The 19,766-nt window shown below is 41.9% G+C and overlaps 1 protein-coding gene across 2 annotated transcripts in view; it reads left to right on the top strand.

The window, feature by feature from the left end:
* Positions 1-19,766, top strand: part of ALOX5 (arachidonate 5-lipoxygenase) — an 86,291-nt gene that overhangs the window by 12,836 nt on the left and 53,689 nt on the right. For both annotated transcript variants that reach the window (XM_061585545.1, XM_061585555.1), the window contains one exon: positions 13,273-13,471. In XM_061585545.1, coding sequence (XP_061441529.1) covers positions 13,273-13,471 — 199 coding nt within the window. The remainder of the gene's footprint in view (positions 1-13,272; positions 13,472-19,766) is intronic.

The raw sequence follows: 19,766 nt of genomic DNA on the forward strand, positions 1-19,766 counted from the left end.
ATTATGATATCGGCTGTTTTATTTTCAATACCTTTCCTAATTATCCCTAGCATGGAATTTGCCTTTTTCACAGCTGCCGCACACTGGGTCGACATTTTCATTGTGCTGTCCACTACAACCCCGAGGTCTCTCTCCTGGTCGGTCACCGCCAGTTCAGACCCCATGATCGTATATGTGAACTTCAGTTTTTTTGCTCCAATATGCATAATTTTACACTTGTTTATATTGAATTGCATTTGCCATTTTTCCGCCCATTCACTCAGTTTGGAGAGGTCTTTTTGGAGCTCTTTGCAATCCCTTTTTGTTTTAACAACCCTGAACAATTTAGTGTCATCAGCAAACTTGGCTGCTTCACTGCTCACTCCTAATTCTAGGTCGTTAATGAACAAGTTGAAAAGTACAGGTCCCAATACCGATCCTTGAGGAACTCCACTCTCTACAGCCCTCCATTGGGAGAACTGTCCGTTTATTCCTACTCTCTGCTTTCCGCTTCTTAACCATTTCCTTATCCACAAGAGGACCTCTCCTCTTATTCCATGACTGCTAAGCTTCCTCAGAAGTCTTTGGTGAGGTACCTTGTCAAACACTTTTTGAAAGTCTAAGTACACTATGTCCACTGGATCACCTCTATCTATATGCTTGTTGACACTCTCAAAGAATTCTAATAGGTTACTGAGACAGGACTTTCCCTTGCAGAAGCCATGCTGGCTCTGCTTCAGCAAAGCTTGTTCTTGTATGTGCTTAGTTAATCTAGCTTTAATAATACTTTCTACCAGTTTTCCAGGGACAGAAGTTAAGCTAACTGGCCTGTAATTTCTGGGATCCCCCCGGATCCCTTTTTGAATATTGGTGTTACATTTGCCACTTTCCAGTCCTCAGGCACGGAGGAGGACCCGAGGGACAAGTTACATATTTTAGTTAGCAGATCAGCAATTTCACCTTTGAGTTCTTTGAGAACTCTCGGGTGGATGCCATCCGGGCCTGGTGATTTGTCAGTTTTTATATTGTCCATTAAGCCTAGAACTTCCTCTCTCGTCACCACTATTTGTCTCAGTTCCTCAGAATCCCTTCCTGCAAATGTTAGTTCAGGTTCAGGGATCTGCCCTATATCTTCCACTGTGAAGACAGATGCAAAGAATTCATTTAGCTTCTCTGCAATCTCCTTATCGTTCTTTAGTACACCTTTGACTCCCTTATCTTCCAAGGGTCCAATCACCTCCCTAGATGGTCTCCTGCTTTGAATGTATTTATAGAATTTTTTGTTGTTGGCTTTTATGTTCTTAGCAATGTGCTCCTCAAATTCTTTTTTAGCATCCCTTATTGTCTTCTTGCATTTCTTTTGCCAGAGTTTGTGTTCTTTTTTATTTTCTTCATTCGGACAAGACTTCCATTTTCTGAAGGAAGACTTTTTGCCTCTAAGAGCTTCCTTGACTTTGCTCGTTAACCATGCTGGCATCTTCTTGGCCCTGGCGGTACCTTTTCTGATCTGCGGTATGCACTCCAGTTGAGCTTCTAATATAGTGTTTTTAAACAACTTCCAAGCATTTTCGAGTGATGTGACCCTCTGGACTTTGTTTTTCAGCTTTCTTTTTACCAATCCCCTCATTTTTGTGAAGTTTCCTCTTTTGAAGTCAAATGTGACCGTGTTGGATTTTCTTGGCAATTGGCCAGTTACATGTATGTTGAATTTAATAGCACTGTAGTCACTGCTCCCAATTGGTTCAACAACACTTACATTTCACACCAGGTCCCGGTCCCCACTGAGGATTAAGTCCAGGGTTGCCGTCCCTCTGGTCAGTTCCATGACCAACTGGTCTAGGGAATAGTCATTTAGAATATCTAGAAATTTTGCTTCTTTGTCATGACTGGAACACATATGCGGCCAGTCTATGTCCGGGTAGTTGAAGTCACCCATTACTACCACATTTCCTAGTTTGGATGCTTCCTCAATTTCATATCTCATCTCAAGGTCTCCCTGAGCATTTTGATCAGGGGGATGATAGATCGTTCCCAGTATTAAGTCCCTCCTGGGGCATGGTATCACTACCCACAACAATTCTGTGGAGGAGTCTGCCTCTTTTGGGGTTTCGAGCTTGCTGGGTTCAATGCTTTCATTCACGTATAGAGCGACTCCACCGCCAATACGTCCTTCCCTGTCCTTCCGATATAGTTTATATCCAGAGATAACCGTATCCCACTAGTTTTCTCCATTCCACCAGGTCTCGGTTATGCTCACTATATCAGTGCTCTTCTCTAAGACCAAGCACTCCAGTTCTCCCATCTTGGTTCGCAGGCTCCTAGCATTAGCGTACAGGCACTTGTAAGCAGTGTCTCTCTTCAAGTGTCTTTGGCACTTGTGGTTTGGCCTGTGGTAATTTTGCCCTTCTGAATTTATATCCTGTGCCCCTGCTCTCACAATGCCTACTTCTAGGCCTACCCCTTTTAAAATTTCATCATTTCTTTGGTCTTTATCCCAGGGGGGAGGTTTATTCCGAACCGGACCTTCCTCAGCTCCTGTCGGGTTTTCCCCCTCAGTCAGTTTAAAAGCTGCTCTGCTACCTTTTTAATGTTAAGTGCCAGCAGTCTGGTTCCATTCTGGTTCAAGTGGAGCCCATCCCTTTTGTACAGGTCCTACTTGTCCCAAAATGTTCCCCAGTGCCTAACAAATCCAAACCCTCCCACTCGACACCATCATCTCATCCACGCATTGAGACTGCAAAGCTGTGCCTGTCTGGCTGGTCCTGCGCGTGGAACCGGTAGCATTTCAAAGAAAGCCACCTTGGAGGTCCTGGCTTTCAGCATCCTACCTAGCAACCTAAATTTTGCTTCCAGGACCTCACGGCTGCATTTCCCCATGTCGTTGGTGCCAACATGCACGACGACCACTGACTCCTCCCCAGCACTGTCTACCAAACTAAACTACGGGCGATATCCGCAACCTTCGCACCAGGCAGGCAAAACACCTTGCGGTCTGCACGCCCATCACACACCCCACTGTCTATGTTCCTAATCACCCACTATAAGGATCCCTCCACCCCCTGGAGATATATCCTCGGCACGAGAGGATAGCTGCACATCCCCCATGGAATGGGTCCCTTCTAAGGGATTGTTTCCCTCTCCCTCGGCTGGATGCTCTCCTTCTCCGAGACCATCGTTCTCCATGATAGCAGAAGAGCTATCATCCTTGGAGTGGGACACAGCTATAATGTCCCTGAAGGCCTCCTCCACACACGTCTCTGCCTCTATCAGCTTTTCCAGGTCCGCCACCTTGGCCTCAAGGAAATGAAGTCGTTCCTGGAGAGCCAGGAGCTCATTGCACCGAGAGCACACCCACGACTTCTGTCCAACAGGCAGATAGTCGTACATGCTGCAGGCAGTGCAAAACACTGGAAAGCCCCCACACCCCTGCTGGCTTCTTACCTGCATACTTTTGTTTAAGGTTTATTACGTCAATGGGTTGGAAACTGCGGTTTGGTTGAGGTCAGGGAACAGACGGGCAGAGTGGGGGGCCCTGGCCTCCTTGCCCTGCTGCTGAACTCGCTCTGCTGCTTAACTCACCTTAACGCTTTGTCAGCTGGGGCCTTGACGCTTCGTCAGCTGGGGCTCCCTCTAGCTTGTGGAGCAGGCTCCCTCGCTAGGGTGCTCTGAATTTATCTAGGGTGCTCTGAATTTATTTAGGCACAAAGGAATCTGCCTTATACTGACTCAGGCCATTTGGTACTATCTAGCTCAGTACTGATGACATGGACTAACATTGGCTCTTCAGGAGTACAGATATTGGATTTTGGACCTTTGCATGCAAAGCTTGTGCCCTACCACTGAGATACAGCCCTTCCCCTGTTTAAAGATTATCTTTTAAAATTGCTTTTTTCAATTCACTAGGGGCAGATCCACACCATGCACTTAAAGCACATTCAACATACACTTGAATCCCACACAGAATCATGGGAACTGTAGTTTGTTAAGGGTGTTGGGAACTATAACTGTGAGGGGGAAACTATACTTCCCAGGGGAAGTCATGTGCTTTAAATGCGAGTTGGATGTGCTTTAAATGTGCTGTGTGGATCTGCATTGCTTCATAAACTTTGCCTCCATTTAAATCATTTAACTTAAAATTTCAAATGGAAATAAGCTACAAAGTTTACTGGGTGACCAAGGGCTACACACCATCTCTTAGCCTAATCTGCCCCTCAGGGTGAAAACAACAGAAGGGGACCATGACCACCCCAAGGAAGAAGGGCATATTTAAATTTTAGAGGAAATAATAATTTACAACCATAACATGAAATCAAATACATACCAAGACACAGTATGAAGAAATATTTATATAAGCATAAATGTCAAAAATGTTTATTATTTACACAACCTGTAAAGATATTTATAGTGCAATCCTATACATGTTTTCTCAGAAGCAAGTCCCAATGTATTTAATGGGGCTTACTCAGACAGGGAAGTATGCACAGGACTGCAATTCAGTGATAAGGAACTTCACTCACCCAACCCAAAATTGTTGTTGTTGTTGTTGTTGTTATATCCTGCCCTTCTTCCCAGCAGGAGCCCAGGGCGGCAAACAAAAACACTAAAAACATTAAAACTTCATAAAAACAAACATTAAAACACATTAAAACAAAACATCTTCAAAAATGTTACTTAAAAAAAACTATCAAAACATCTTCTAAGATTAAAAACATTTTAAAAAAGAAAGTTTAAGAACATATTAAAAAGCAATTCCAACACAGATTCAGAATCATGCCACTTTAAGCTGTTTTGCAACTGTTTTATACATGTTTTATGGTTATTGGGTATTAAATGGCTTTATTTTTTGTTGTGAGGTGCCTTGGTTTCCAAGCCTACCTCACAGGGTTTTTGGAAATATTCTATATATACACTGGAAATGTAAAAATACATACACCCCATATTGTCAAAACCAGATGACCATTGCAAACCATTTTTTTTAAGTATTAGTTTCTTGCCAGATAAAAGCAGTGACATCTAAGTAAGCCCTGCCTAACTGCTTAAAAAAAGGATCAGAAGGGGGAGAGAATGATTTACAACACAATTGTTTTCTATGTTCAGCCAAAAGTCCCACTGATTTTCAGCACAATCCTAACCATGTCTTCTCAAAAGTAAGTCCTGCTGAATTCAGTGGGGTTAACTCCCAGGTAAGTGGAATTAGCATGTAGCTTTACTCCCAGAAAAGCTTTATATTGGGAAGGTTTTCAAAACAGATTATGAATAAGACAAATAAACTGCCCTCTTCAACAGTCCAGTAAAACTTAAACTTGTTTGAGTACTTAATTAGAAAAGTATAACACTGCAGCATGTACACTTTTCAAATTTCTGTTCAAAAATTATTTGAAAGATATGACATTTTTTGCAAGTCATATTGCAAATATGAAACAAAATGTTTACTGTGTATGCCTACCAAGATCTGCTGTGATCGTCTGTGGTAGTGCAATCCTATACATGTTTCCTCAGAAGCAAGTCCCAAAAAACTAAACAGGGTGGTTGCCACCAGGTGGAACTCTCTAAAAATCTCTCTGAGCATTCAGGATGGGATCTGCGTGCAAATATGAACTAAAAACCTGAAAGGTCAGGGATTAGAGCAGCTGGTACTAACAGAAGTTTCAGAGGAGGGCAGCTGATATTTTGGTTTATATCTTTTGAACCAGACCACCTAGAATTTTTTTTATTATTTAAATGTTGTGTCCAAACTGTACAAACTGTATCTCTTCTGGTCATTGTAGCACTAGCAACAGAAATGAATTTTCTGATGCGTAAGGAATGTTGTACATGAACCAAGCATATAATCTCCTCTTAAGTAAGGAAAGGATTTTGGCAAAAAGATAGAATAAAAATACAATGCACAGACTTAGAAGTGAGAGTCAAATGGTCTCCATGGAAAATGAGCCAGGCTTCTTATAAACTGTGACAATTTGACATGCTCTAATTCTTTCTCAGGGATAATTCCTATTTTCTGGTGCCTGTTTCCCCCATTTTCCCCTTTGGGAAGACTCTTGGGAAGACTCTTAAAACATGACTAGAGTTTCCAGGAGTTTCACGCACACCTTTCCCCAGGTCACTGGAAGTTAAATCTCCAAGGAAAGATATGTGGAAAAATAATACCTTGATTTTGGGGCACATATGCATGCAAATATAAGCACATAGACAAATGATGCCATACAATCCCCACACTGGGAAACGACTGAGTAATAATTACACTGTTGTTGGGATCCTGGGATGCAGCATTCATAGTTCAATGATTAATCCAGGCCTGCTTTACATATAAACAAAGTGGTGGGATCATAGGGTGATTGTCTGAGTCTGTATACTATAGACCAGCCTTTCCCAACCAGTGTGCCTGCAGATGTTGTTGGACCACAACTCCCATCAGCCTCAGCCAGCATTGCCAATGGTCAGGAAAGATGGGAATTGTGGTCCAACAACATCTGGTGGCACACTGGTTGGGAAAGGCTGCTATAGACCATGGAAAGAGCTTTGCAAGGGATAAAGCTCTAAGTTATTCCTTATTGTATCAGAGCAATTATACAATTCATGTCTTATATTCAGTTCTCAGCATGAAACCTTAGTCTGGGGTAACAACCATTCTGGTTCATTTTGGATCAGTCATATTTGCATATTTTTACTGTTTTTCATATTTTGTTTGTTTTCTAAGAGGACCACCAAAGGGCTGTATTATGCAGGGCTGTGGAGTCAGAGTCGTGGAGCCGGGAGCAATTTTGGATGGAGTCGGTAGAAATGTTCCGACTCCGGCTTCAAAATAAATTTTGATTGACAAATTTTTTAAAATATAAATTCAAAATGTCAAAGAAGCTTCCCATTAAGTCAGCTGTATTTGAGTATTTCACCATATCTCAGATGGAAAACATTTTGTGTGTCAGTGTATGACACAGGACCCAGATGAAGACAAATGCTGTGATGCCAAGATCAGTGCATATTCAGGCAGCGATAAAAATGCTCCCAATTTAAAAAGACATTTACAGCGCTTTCCAGGGCTGTGGAGTCGGAAGCAATTTTGGGTGGAGTCGGAGTCAGACAGTAGAAAAATAGAGGAGTCGGAGTGGAAGGTTTGGCGTACCGACTCCACAACCCTGGTTTTATGTTACCTTACCTAATAGCATATTATGTCCTGCTGGTATAGCACAGTGGGGAGGAGAGCCTGGTTAGGAGTCCAGAGTCTGTGAGTTCAAATCCCCGCTTGTGTCTCCTGGGTGTAAAGGGCCAGCTAAAGATCACCCCCACAGTGAGTGGCTCGGGGCTGCCATCTGTGCAGCCGTGGGCAAGCTGCATAGTCCCAAGGAGCCTAGTTGCCCCCCAGCTGGCAGTTGTGGACAAGGAAGGGGCTGGCTTGTGCAGCTGTGGCAAGCTGAACAGGCCCTAGCCAGCTGGGGAGGACTAGCCTCAGAGGGAGGCAATGGTAAACCCCCTCTGAATACCTCTTACCATGAAACCCCTATTCATAGGGTAGCCTTAAGTCAGGATCAACTTGCAGTCCATTTCCATTTTCAATAGCATATTCTCATGGTTTTCTTTGTGGTTAAGTGATATCATTATCAGATTGCTTGTTTTCCTGAAATCTTTATCACAGGCTTGTTGTCATAGAATTATTTTTATCATTAGCTAATCATCTGTCAAAAAGAAGCATGAGCCAACAGTGCAATGTGGCTGCAAAAAAGGCAAATGTCCCAGAGTGCAGGACACGGAATAATGGGCTCAAGTGGGAGGAAGCCAGATTTCGACTGGACATCAGGAAAAGCTTCCTGTTAAAGCCGTACAACAATGGAACCAATTAACTAGAGAGGTAGTGGGCTCTCTGACGCTGGAGGCATTCAAGAGGCAGCTGGACAGCCATCTGTCAGGAATGCTTTGATTTGGATTCCTGCATTGACTTGATGGCCTTATAGGCCCCTTTCAACTCTACCATTCTATGATTCTATGATATGCAGGCCAATACTTGATTAAGAAAAGAACTATCAAATAAAACAGCTTCACACAAAGAGTAGTAGTAGTTTATCATGTAGTGATAAACAAACAAAAAAAGACCTTAGAGGCATAAATTAAACTCTCCAATCTGTATGAGCTGATGTAGCTTGCTATATGAATGCAGTACCGCTACTAAAGTGCCTTTGAGCCATTCATATGAGTCTGATTTTTATGTATAAATATTGCTAATGCAAGATAGAGAATGGAAAAGTAACTGTTATTTTGTTTATTAGTAACTAAAATGCATATTATAATTTTGCTTTTAATATGAACTATTTTAGAAAAATTGGTCTGGCAGTAAAGAAGAAAAAAAACCCGATGAAAGTTCACTTTAAAATTCCTCCCAACAAAGAAGTATAATATGATACCTTCAGACAGGAGGAACCTCCAGCTGCATCCTAGTCTGCCCAGCTGTTTGAGGAGTTTCCAAGCCCTATTGCCCAGAACCACTCCCTTCACCCCATCTCTAGCCTCAACCCCACCATAAAGACGGGCATTGGGATTACTTTCCCAGAACCCAGATGACACAGAACTTAATACAAGCTTGTAAAATAAACAGCTTGTGTGCTAACAATAACACCCATGCAGTCAAACACGTGGGGAATTGTTTTAGTGTGAGATTCCACAGAACCACCTTTTGAAGCCAATGAAGCCAACTGTAAATATATAACTTTATTTGGGAAAAGGGAAGAAAGGAAGGAAAAGGGAAGATAATAATCACACATACCTACTTGCAAATTAAATACTAAAGTCAATCTAAGTTATCTAGTTAGATGTTACCTCCTTGAGCAGAGTCTTGCATTTCAGAGAATGCGAAGATTTCCTTGCTGAAGAGCTTCTGAGAGAGAGCATCTTTGGACTCCTGATCATATGCTTCCAAGAAGACAAGATTGAGAGTGAAGTATCACAAGTTTATGGGTAGGGGTGTAGTTGTCTGTGGTCTTGTGGGGGTCTTAGACCCTTTTTGGGGGGAGGAGCAGGATCCCAATGTCTCCAGTATCCTATGAGCCAATCGGTATGAAAGGGGAGTGCATTAGCCACTGAGAAGCGTCTTCTAATGTGCTTCCTTGTCCTTTCCTGCTGATTGGAGCCAATCAAAGTGAAACAAAGTGAGTCTGCTACTGAGAAGACTCTTTTCAGTAGCTAATACTCTCCCCTTTAGTGCTTATTCACTCCTAGGATGTCTGTTTTTTTGGGAGAAGTCATTAACAAGGATCTCATTCAGCATAAAAGGGGGAAGGGGCGAGGCTGTGACTATGATGTAGGGACCCTGCACTTCTGAATTTGCCACTACACTACTGTTATGGGAACCTGAGACTAGTAAAAGGTGGATCATTAGTGGAAATAGAATGTTGTTTGGTGCAATCATGAGATCCATTCACTGTAGAGACACACTTACTGTTCTGGCAGTTTCAGTGCATCTCCACCTCTTTGTTCTGAAAATAGAGGCACACAATGCTAGTCAAACCCTGCCCCTTTTTACTGTAAAGGATCAGCTCAAGTCCATTTTTTAAAAATTCAGTTTCAGATAAATTTCACAACTGATCAGCAGATCAAACAGTTGCCACTCCCAGGTGTGACCAATGGAAACGATTTGCTGTAGGCGATTAGTGGGCTCACAGCTTCAATTTCTGATACCAAAGGCCTCTGTGGCCAATAAGAAATTAAGTTACAGGCTAGTTCCACCTTCTTAATGTTATGGATATGCAAAGTAACTCAGTGGTCCGAGCTGTGTGTGCCCGTGTGTGTATTTACTTAACAAGCAGGCTTTTACCCTGTATTTAAATCACTGAGACTTAAGACTAAGTAAAATAAGAAAACATTACTTTATTTATAGAAATACATAGTAGATAGGAAAGGCATACCTAGTTCTAACTAACTACCTAAGTTGGAAGTGCAATGCCCAGACTTGGGTATTGCCCTCATGGTTCAAGAGAAAGAACAAAGAGAGCTGTCTCCTCTCTCCTCAGACAGTCGAATAAGACAAAGGAAGGAGGGGCAGGTTAGCTTCCCTGAGCATATCAGTTTACAACAGAAGGAAGTTAGGTAGAGAAGAGCACAGATAAAGGTAGGCAAGCTTAGCCAGCTGGAGGACCCTTCTGGAATACAAACAAAAGAACCCAAACCAGAGTTGCTCTTGGCCCACTTCCAACACTTATTTTTTTAATTTTTTTATTTGATTCATAGCCCTCCCTTCCTCCCAGCAGGAGCCCAGGGTGGCAAACAGAAACGCTAAAAACACTTTAAAACATCATAAAAACAGACCTTAAAATAAATTAAAACAAAACAATGTTAAAAACATTTTTTTAAACTTTTAAAACATCTTTTTGAAAAGGGTTAAAAACCTTTAAAAAACACATATTAACAAATAATTCTAACACAGACACAGACTGGGATAGGTCTCAACTTAAAAGACTTGTTGAAAGAGGAAAGACTTCCTAGGATATCTGCCCTTTGCTGACCACCTACTGGGAGGATGGGCTGGATATAAATTTAATTAATGGAGGAGGAAGAGGAGGAGGACTGCATCCTTCCAATGAATCTGCCTATGGTTTATGACCTTCAGAAGCCTTGCTTCATGACTTTTCATTGTTCTGAAGTGTAGCAGAGGGCTACCTAGGACAGGACCTTTTCATTGTGGTATAGAGACTCTGACATTCTGTCCTGGGAAAAGGGCATTCCACCTCTTCCCTGCTGGCTTTCTGGTAGTTCCTGGACATTGTTTCATTGTGGTGCCCTCTCAGTGCTGTACTGAGAATTGGTGTATTTTGCTGCTGACTGTTATGTGGTAAGGGAGGAGGAAGATGGACAAAATAATTTTGCACTACAGGATGTTTAAAGAAAGACACGCACAGGTACAGGAAGAAAAGATAAAAATGAGCAGGGGGCAAGAGAGTTTATTTTAAAATAATGAAAAACAAGTTGGCACCTGATGGAATCACTGAAGGGGTCCTGGCCCCTTGACTACTCTTCTGTAACCAGATTTCCAGGCTTCCAAATTGTAGAGGGGGGTGTCCATGGGTACAGGAGGCTCCCTGCTTCAGAAATTCACTCTTCAACTAATGAAGGGTGACAAGGGGTGGAGCTTAGTACACTTTCCCCTTTTGTCTTCACCTTGTATGTTGCTTTTGCACAAAAACAGAACACCTGAAAAAGACTACTGTTTAGCGGTTTAAGAGTTGTAGTAAAATTATCATCTGCATCTTAGTAAAACTTGCTGTAGGCATTCTACAGCCCTTTGAACCTGTTATTGTTATGTGCCTTCAAGTTGATTACGATTTATGGCGACCCTATGAATCAGTGACCTCCAAGACCACCTGTCGTGAACCGCCCTGTTCAGATCTTGTAAGTTCAGGTCTGTGGCTTCTTTTATGGACTCAATCCATCTCTTTGGGCCTAGGTGCATATAACTGCAGTGCTTAAGTGTCCACAGTATGTCTGCAAGGGAGGATGGGAAGAAAACCAGAACTTGCCCTTGAGACATCTTAATAACTCCCTGAGGTCTAGTGGGTACCAGCTGCCACTGCTAAGTTGGCTCACTATCACCAAAGGACCAATAGGCTCAGGCAAGGACAGAATGGCTAATAAAGTAGCCTTTGAGCAAATCAGACTCTCACCAGGAGTTCCTTAGAATCCTCCTAATACTGTTCAAAAATATATTTAAAAATGTTCCTTATAGGATAACTGGCTTATGCACTCTGCAAGGGTCCTGACTAAACTGAATAAAATAACAAACGTGGCTCAGGCTGGGAGATGGGGAGAGGAGGCAAGGAGTAGGATTTAGCTAAGCTGAAGAAGACTTCAGCACTCATCCTTGGGGATGGAATAGGCTTGAAGAACAGAGATGTGGAATAGCCTCCTGGGGTATCCAAAAAGCTGAATCGTCTGAGGATCTGCAACGTGTCATCATAGGAAAGAGGTTTCCTGATGGGTGCTCAGTGTAACAAGAGTGTACTTTAATGGCAATGGTGGACAGAATGAATGTTAAATTGTAAATAACTAAATAAATTGTAAATAGCTGAGTCATTGCAGACATATCAACAAACATTTCTTGCTGTAGAATCGCAGGGAGGTCATGAGGGGTCTCTTGCCAACAGAACTCTCAGTAATGTGACTTGCATGTCTCTTATGGGGAAAGATGGAGACCTTTCCAGGAAATATAAATTTAGGCTTAATCCAATTAGTGCTGGATGATTCTTGCTGGAGGAAGCTATTTGTTTCTTTCCTGGGGTTAATAGGTTAATAGACATTTATTCAGTCAATCATTCATTCACAAGGCTCCCAGAGTTGCTTACAAACATTAGTATTAAGACAGTCCTTGCCCTTAGACTCACAGGCTAAAATGACATGATCCACAAGGAAAAAGGAATGGTAAGGAGGACATAAAAGCAAGCTCAAACACAAGTTCTTAAACTTACAGTTCTTATAACACAGTTAAGAGCAGCTGCTCCTTGCCAATGTCAATGGTGGGTCTGAGTGCCTTGCCCTTGATAAAAAGTGGTCCCTCCCCACAAACACTCTCTCCTCACCCCATCCAATCTAGGAGCATAGCTAATGACAAATGTATAGGCCAGGAGGACAGGGCAACTCCAGCCACACGATCTGAGTTTTAACAGCCTTTGAAATCCTCTTGCTGATACTGATGGTGGCTCTAGCTTGCCCTCCTTAGAAGCAATATCAGAATCAAGAGCAGAGCAAGTGACAGTGTCCAGGTCAGGAGGACAAGGCAGCTCCTGCCACACATTTTCCCCCCTTAAACAGCCTACTTGACAACAGTCAGAATCCTCACAGATATGTTTGTATTGGATATGGTAGAGGTTCAAGTAGACTAATAAGGCTTGTGCTAATGTTGTGGTCCATGCAAATGTTCAATCTCATACATGGCTGCTGCTAGGGGAGATTTGGCTTAAAGCACTGTAGGTTTCTCTGTAACTTTGCAATTGTACAGCACTGATTGCTTAAAATGGAGATTATGGGAGTTGGGAGTCCCAACAGCATCAGGGGGCACCATGTTGGCTTCCCCTGGCTGAGAGCAATGACAAAATACACATAGTTCTGGGCATGTGCAGAGTTCCAGCTGAAGCGAGGTTCTTGGTAACTGGCTCATCAAAGCCATGTTGCGAACAGACCTCATAACTAGGAACAGGCCCTACCCATTTTAGGTGTGCTTGACAATGTATTATATGGGAACATTGAAGAACATCATTCAAATGTGACTGCACTTTGTGTTCTTCAGCAGATTACAACCTATGTATTTTCTTCTTCTAGGTTGATACTTACGATGTGACAGTGACTGAAGACCTGGGTGAGATCCAGTTGATAAAAATTGAGAAACGGAAGTATTGGTTTCCTGATGATTGGTACCTTAAGTATGTCACTGTGAAAACACCAATTGGTGACTACTTAGAATTTCCATGTTATAGGTGGATTACAGATGAAAAAGAGGTGGTACTCCGAGATGGACGAGGTGAGTGCTTTGCAGAGTCCTTTACTAAGAACATTAAGCTAAACTTGAGAATCGTTTGCTTCAGTTGCTAACTTTACTTATTTAATGAGGTAATCCAAGGTATCCAGACACGAAATATGTCTCTTTGCCCCCAATGTATAAATCAGATTGTTCTGTTCAGTCTTTTTGGTTAGGAAGTTGTACCCTTAGCATACAGAAAAGCTGCTTATCAAAGAAGGGTTTTTTTATTAATATGTGTAAAAATGTTCACCTCAAAGGTCCATTGCTATGAACTTCAATATGACACTGAACCAGATTGCATGTCTGCAATGGTAGAAAATAGATTATATCTGCTGTTTTACATTTCGGTCAGTCACAACTACGATAAGATTATTTATTTCTTAACTATCGCTAATTTTAAAAAATTCAATGGTAGAGAATATACAGCTACTTTTGATAACATATTCTTCAGTCTATAGCTAGAATACTGTTCCTAACCAAGCTTTTTATGGCCATTTTATAACCATTTCCTCCTGTTTCTGTATAGGATGTCACTAAGCCTAGAAGAAGTCTTTTATGTTTTGAGAGAGGCAGGGCCTCAGTTGCTACTGTCTTTGATATTCTAGGCTAGGGTCAACAACTCATTGTTTGTGGGCACCATGGCACCCAGGAAAGCATTCATTGGCAACCCCAAAAGGTGGCCCAGAATCTGAGCTTACTTTTTTTTTTAATGAAAGTCTCTAGCCTCCTAGAAATAAAGTTATGGAGTAAAATGTGCTGGTACCCTTCTAAGCAATTTCTATGAAATGAGCCAGCATGCCTGCTCCTGCCTATCAGTATTAGCCAGTGAGAGAAGCCAGAGCTGCGCTTAGGGTTGCCAACTCTGACTGAGGAATTTCCTGGAGATTTGTTTCAAACCAAGACCAAATTTCTGCATATTGCTATACCTCTTTAATTTGCCTTTACTGTTTAAACCCAAACTTGGAAAACCTGACCTTTAAAGGTCAGAGCATACCCCTTTTATTTATTTTATTTATTTTGTTTATTTTATATTATTTTTGTTCTTTTTTGTGTTGTCTTCTCTCGGTGTACTCTGTTTTCTTTCTGCATTTCATTTCGTTGTCATTCTGTAAAAACTATGAAAACCTTTAAAATAGAGTTTTTTTTTTAAAAAAAGCAAACCCCCAGAGAGTCTCCAAGGACAACCGCTAGCAGATGCAGAAGCCATTTCTGTCATCCTCTTAAGCTTGTTCTATCCTCCGTCTCTGCAGCTAGATGGCTGGCATGACACCTTCATACTAAAATACTTGAAATGTAATGTGATGTTTTAACCTTAAAGCTGGGTTGGTTTGCCCTCAGCTTCTGAGTTTTTAAAATTATATTTGAGCTGGTCTGTTGCTGTTTTAGCAGATCTAGGTTCTTCTTTAAGAAGTCTAGAAACTCTGCACAGGTCATGTTAATGTTCAGTTGCACCTGTAGATCACCCTTTAAAATGCTATCACTCAGCCTGTTTGTGTCCTTTGTCCACAGCTGTGTCATTAAACTGAAAACTTTCTCACAGTAGGCATTAGACACAAGAATGGCATGTGTGCAAAGAGATCAGTTTCTTCATTTGGTCGCCACTTCCCTCTGGCATTTGTCTGAAAACCTCCACCCATCTCTGATCTGCTCCTTGGAGACAATTTATTCTTCTCTTATTTGTTGTAAAACACAGTGCTTGTCAATGTCAATCTCAGTGTGGTGTGCTGTAGCAAAAGTCTGTAAATCTGCCCCCATTTCACATCATTGTGAAGTGAGAGTGCTGACATTTGTTTTTAAAAGTGATGTTTCAACATCATATAATTTCTCCAGGTATTCAGTGCACCGTGTCAATGTCACATAGGCTTCTCTCTGAATTTTCTGTTGTCAGCTGAAGACACGTTGATCTTCCATGGAATTTGTCCTCTTCTTCTTTTCAGTTTTGAATGAAGGCCTTCCATGACACCATGCAGTTTGTTCACAGCATCTTGAAAGATTACCATCTGATTGTGCAAAAAGTAAACATAACAAAGGAGAGATTTGTGTTCTTTCTCACTGAAAGCTGCCCACACAATCTTCACATATTCTTCTCCCCCTTCTGAAAAAAATATGCCCTCAATGCAGGCCAACATTGTAGTATGCACTCAATAGCAGGTAGAGGTGACAGCCACCTTGTTGGTACGTGCTGAAGCACATCTTTGTATTCCATTTCTACAAACTCAAAAAAGGATGGAAGAGACACTACCTTCTTGGCCAAGAAGCTAAACTCACTATATGCCTTGAGGACAGGTGTTTCTACATCAAAACTCAAAGCCTTCATCCCATGTTTGTGGCAATTTTGAATTATATGGCATTTGTATTTCACTTGTATCAGATGGTCATTAAACTGGTTTAATTTCTGACTTGGGTTTTCCAAAATTTACAGAGGCATTGTCAGTCACATAAGAACACATGCTGTTAATTTTGAGACCATTCTTCTCTAGAATATTGGAGATCCATGTCACAATTGCCTCACTCGTCTCATTGTTGTCATTTTAAAAACAAGCCATACTTAATTCACTTTGTCACAGAAAACTAGCATACAGGTTATGGGAATAATTTCCTGTGTCCCTTGTTGGAGGCATCAGACCCAAGTCCATTAAGCAAAAGTTCTAGTGATTTTGGTATCAAAATATTTGCTGCTGTGCTGGTTGCTTTTGTCTACCCACAAGATTTTTTTTTTACAATTTCAGAATCAGGCAATATTCTTGGAAGCATTTTGTTTGCACAGTCTTGGCTTGTGTAACTTAAATGGTGGGAAATTAAACCTGCCCTACTTCAGCTATTGTCACCTGATTTTCTTGGGATGAGTCTTTTTGAGACACTTTTTATATTGCTTCTCTCATTCCTTGTGTTTTATGTTTTCAGCATGGTTTCTCACTGCTTTTCTTCTTTCATACTGAACTGAAAATCCTTGATGGCATAGAATGCATTCTGCTGTAAATGTGTTGACTTTGTGAAGCCAATTTTTAATGCATCTTTCTTGCACCATTCATCAATAAAACTAAACATCTCTTTTTTATTGTGCCACTGTCTGAAGGTCCTTCACCACCACCACCACCACTGTCTGTCATGATTTGACTGTTTTTGTTTAAATTTAAGAAAGAAAAATCATATGACCGACCAGTATAGTGCTGAGAGGCCTTCTCCTGGCTCATCAGGCAGCTGCAACATGCTTAGCTACAGAGAGATACAGGGAACTGTTCACAAAAATGAGGGGATTGGTAAAAAGAAAGCTGAAAAACAAAGTCCAGAGGGTCACATCACTCGAAAATGCTTGGAAGTTGTTTAAAAACACTATATTAGAAGCTCAACTGGAGTGCATACCGCAGATCAGAAAAGGTACCGCCAGGGCCAAGAAGATGCCAGCATGGTTAACAAGCAAAGTCAAGGAAGCTCTTAGAGGCAAAAAGTCTTCCTTCAGAAAATGGAAGTCTTGTCCGAATGAAGAAAATAAAAAAGAACACAAACTCTGGCAAAAGAAATGCAAGAAGACAATAAGGGATGCTAAAAAAGAATTTGAGGAGCACATTGCTAAGAACATAAAAACCAACAACAAAAACTTCTATAAATACATTCAAAGCAGGAGACCATCTAGGGAGACAATTGGACCCTTGGATGATAAGGGAGTCAAAGGTGTACTAAAGAACGATAAGGAGATTGCAGAGAAGCTAAATGAATTCTTTGCATCTGTCTTCACAGTGGAAGATATAGGGCAGATCCCTGAACCTGAACTAACATTTGCAGGAAGGGATTCTGAGGAACTGAGACAAATAGTGGTAACGAGAGAGGAAGTTCTAAGCTTAATGGACAATATAAAAACTGACAAATCACCAGGCCCGGATGTCATCCACCCGAGAGTTCTCAAAGAACTCAAAGGTGAAATTGCTGATCTGCTAACTAAAATATGTAACTTGTCCCTCGGGTCCTCCTCCGTGCCTGAGGACTGGAAAGTGGCAAATGTAACACCAATCTTCAAAAAGGGATCCAGAGGGGATCCCGGAAATTACAGGCCAGTTAGCTTAACTTCTGTCCCTGGAAAACTGGTAGAAAGTATTATTAAAGCTAGATTAACCAAGCACATAGAAGAACAAGCCTTGCTGAAGCAGAGCCAGCATGGCTTCTGCAAGGGAAAGTCCTGTCTCAGTAACCTATTAGAATCAACAAGCATATAGATAGAGGTGATCCAGTGGACATAGTGTACTTAGACTTTCAAAAAGCATTTGACAAGGTACCTCACCAAAGGCTTCTGAGGAAGCTTAGCAGTCATGGAATAAGAGGAGAGGTCCTCTTGTGGATAAGGAATTGGTTAAGAAGCAGAAAGCAGAGAGTAGGAATAAACGGACAGTTCTCCCAATGGAGGGCTGTAGAAAGTGGAGTCCCTCAAGGATCGGTATTGGGACCTGTACTTTTCAACTTGTTCATTAATGACCTAGAATTAGGAGTGAGCAGTGAAGTGGCCTAGTTTGCTGACGACACTAAATTGTTCAGGGTTGTTAAAACAAAAAGGGATTGCGAAGAGCTCCAAAAAGACCTCTCCAAACTGAGTGAATGGGCGGAAAAATGGCAAATGCAATTCAATATAAACAAGTGTACAATTATGCATATTGGAGCAAAAAATCTTAATTTCACATGTACGCTCATGGGGTCTGAACTGGCGGTGACCGACCAGGAGAGAGACCTCGGGGTTGTAGTGGACAGCACGATGAAAATGTCGACCCAGTGTGCGGCAGCTGTGAAAAAGGCAAATTCCATGCTAGCAATAATTAGGAAAGGTATTGAAAATAAAACAGCCGATATCATAATGCCGTTGTATAAATCTATGGTGCGGCCGCATTTGGAATACTGTGTACAGTTCTGGTCGCCTCATCTCAAAAAGGATATTCTAGAGTTGGAAAAGGTTCAGAAGAGGGCAACCAGAATGATCAAGGGGATGGAGCGACTCCCTTACGAGGAAAGGTTGCAGCATTTGGGGCTTTTTAGTTTAGAGAAAAGGCGGGTCAGAGGAGACATGATAGAAGTGTATAAAATTATGCATGGCATTGAGAAAGTGGATAGAGAAAAGTTCTTCTCCCTCTCTCATAATACTAGAACTCGTGGACATTCAAAGAAGCTGAATGTTGGAAGATTCAGGACAGACAAAAGGAAGTACTTCTTTACTCAGCGCATAGTTAAACTATGGAATTTGCTCCCACAAGATGCAGTAATGGCCACCAGCTTGGATGGCTTTAAAAGAAGATTAGACAAATTCATGGAGGACAGGGCTATCAATGGCTATTAGCCATGATGGCTGTGCTGTGGCACCCTAGTCAGAGGCAGCATGCTTCTGAAAACCAGTTGTCGGAAGCCTCAGGAGGGGAGAGTGTTCTTGCACTCGGGTCCTGCTTGCGGGCTTCCCCCAGGCACCTGGTTGGCCACTGTGAGAACAGGATGCTGGACTGGATGGGCCACTGGCCTGATCCAGCAGGCTCTTCTTATGTTCTTATGTTCTTATGAATACTTAGCTCCTTCCTTCTGTCACTCCTGGCTATCTCTACACCGCTACCAGTCTCCTAACTCCTTTTTGCAACATTTACCAAGCACTAGTTTCCATGTTTTTTCCTCTCTTTACTGACTATTAATGCCCTCCCTTTGTATCTCCTACATCTTTCTGCTTAGATCTCTTGAGATGACATGCTGTTGTGAGACCACAGTGGTGGCTTGTCACATCTCCAGTAGTGGCTCAAGTGGTTCTTGGAGACTGACATTAATTCCTGGATTCCAGGATAGACCTGGAGGGCTGGTAATTCTGCTGGAGATAGAGCTCAGTTCCTGGTAATTCCAGTCGAAACCTGGAGGGTTGGCAACCGTACTCCCTGGCTGCCACCTGCCTTACCTCAAATGGTGGGAACACCCAGAGGATAGCTATGATGAAGATTTTGGCACTTGGACAGGTTGATATGGGAGACGATTATTCAACAGGTCTCTGGGTCCTCATCCATGTAGGACTATAGAGAGGAAAGTCAAAGGAAATGAGTAGGCTTCTACTTCTAGGCCACTCATTTCCTTTTACCTTTCCTCTCTATAGTCCTACATGGATGAGGACCCAGACAACAGTTGAACCATCTTCTCCCATATCAACCTTGACAGAAAAAGATTGCCCACCCAGGTCCAAATGATTGAGAACAGTTTGGTAAGGAAAGGAACATTTAGAGAAAGAATAGGCAGAAAGAAAGGTGCACAAGGCCAACTGCAAAGATATGAAAGCTTGAAGTTCATA

Source organism: Rhineura floridana, chromosome 1 (genome assembly GCF_030035675.1).
Source record: "Rhineura floridana isolate rRhiFlo1 chromosome 1, rRhiFlo1.hap2, whole genome shotgun sequence".
In the NCBI taxonomy this organism is placed as follows: Eukaryota; Metazoa; Chordata; class Lepidosauria; order Squamata; family Rhineuridae; genus Rhineura; species Rhineura floridana.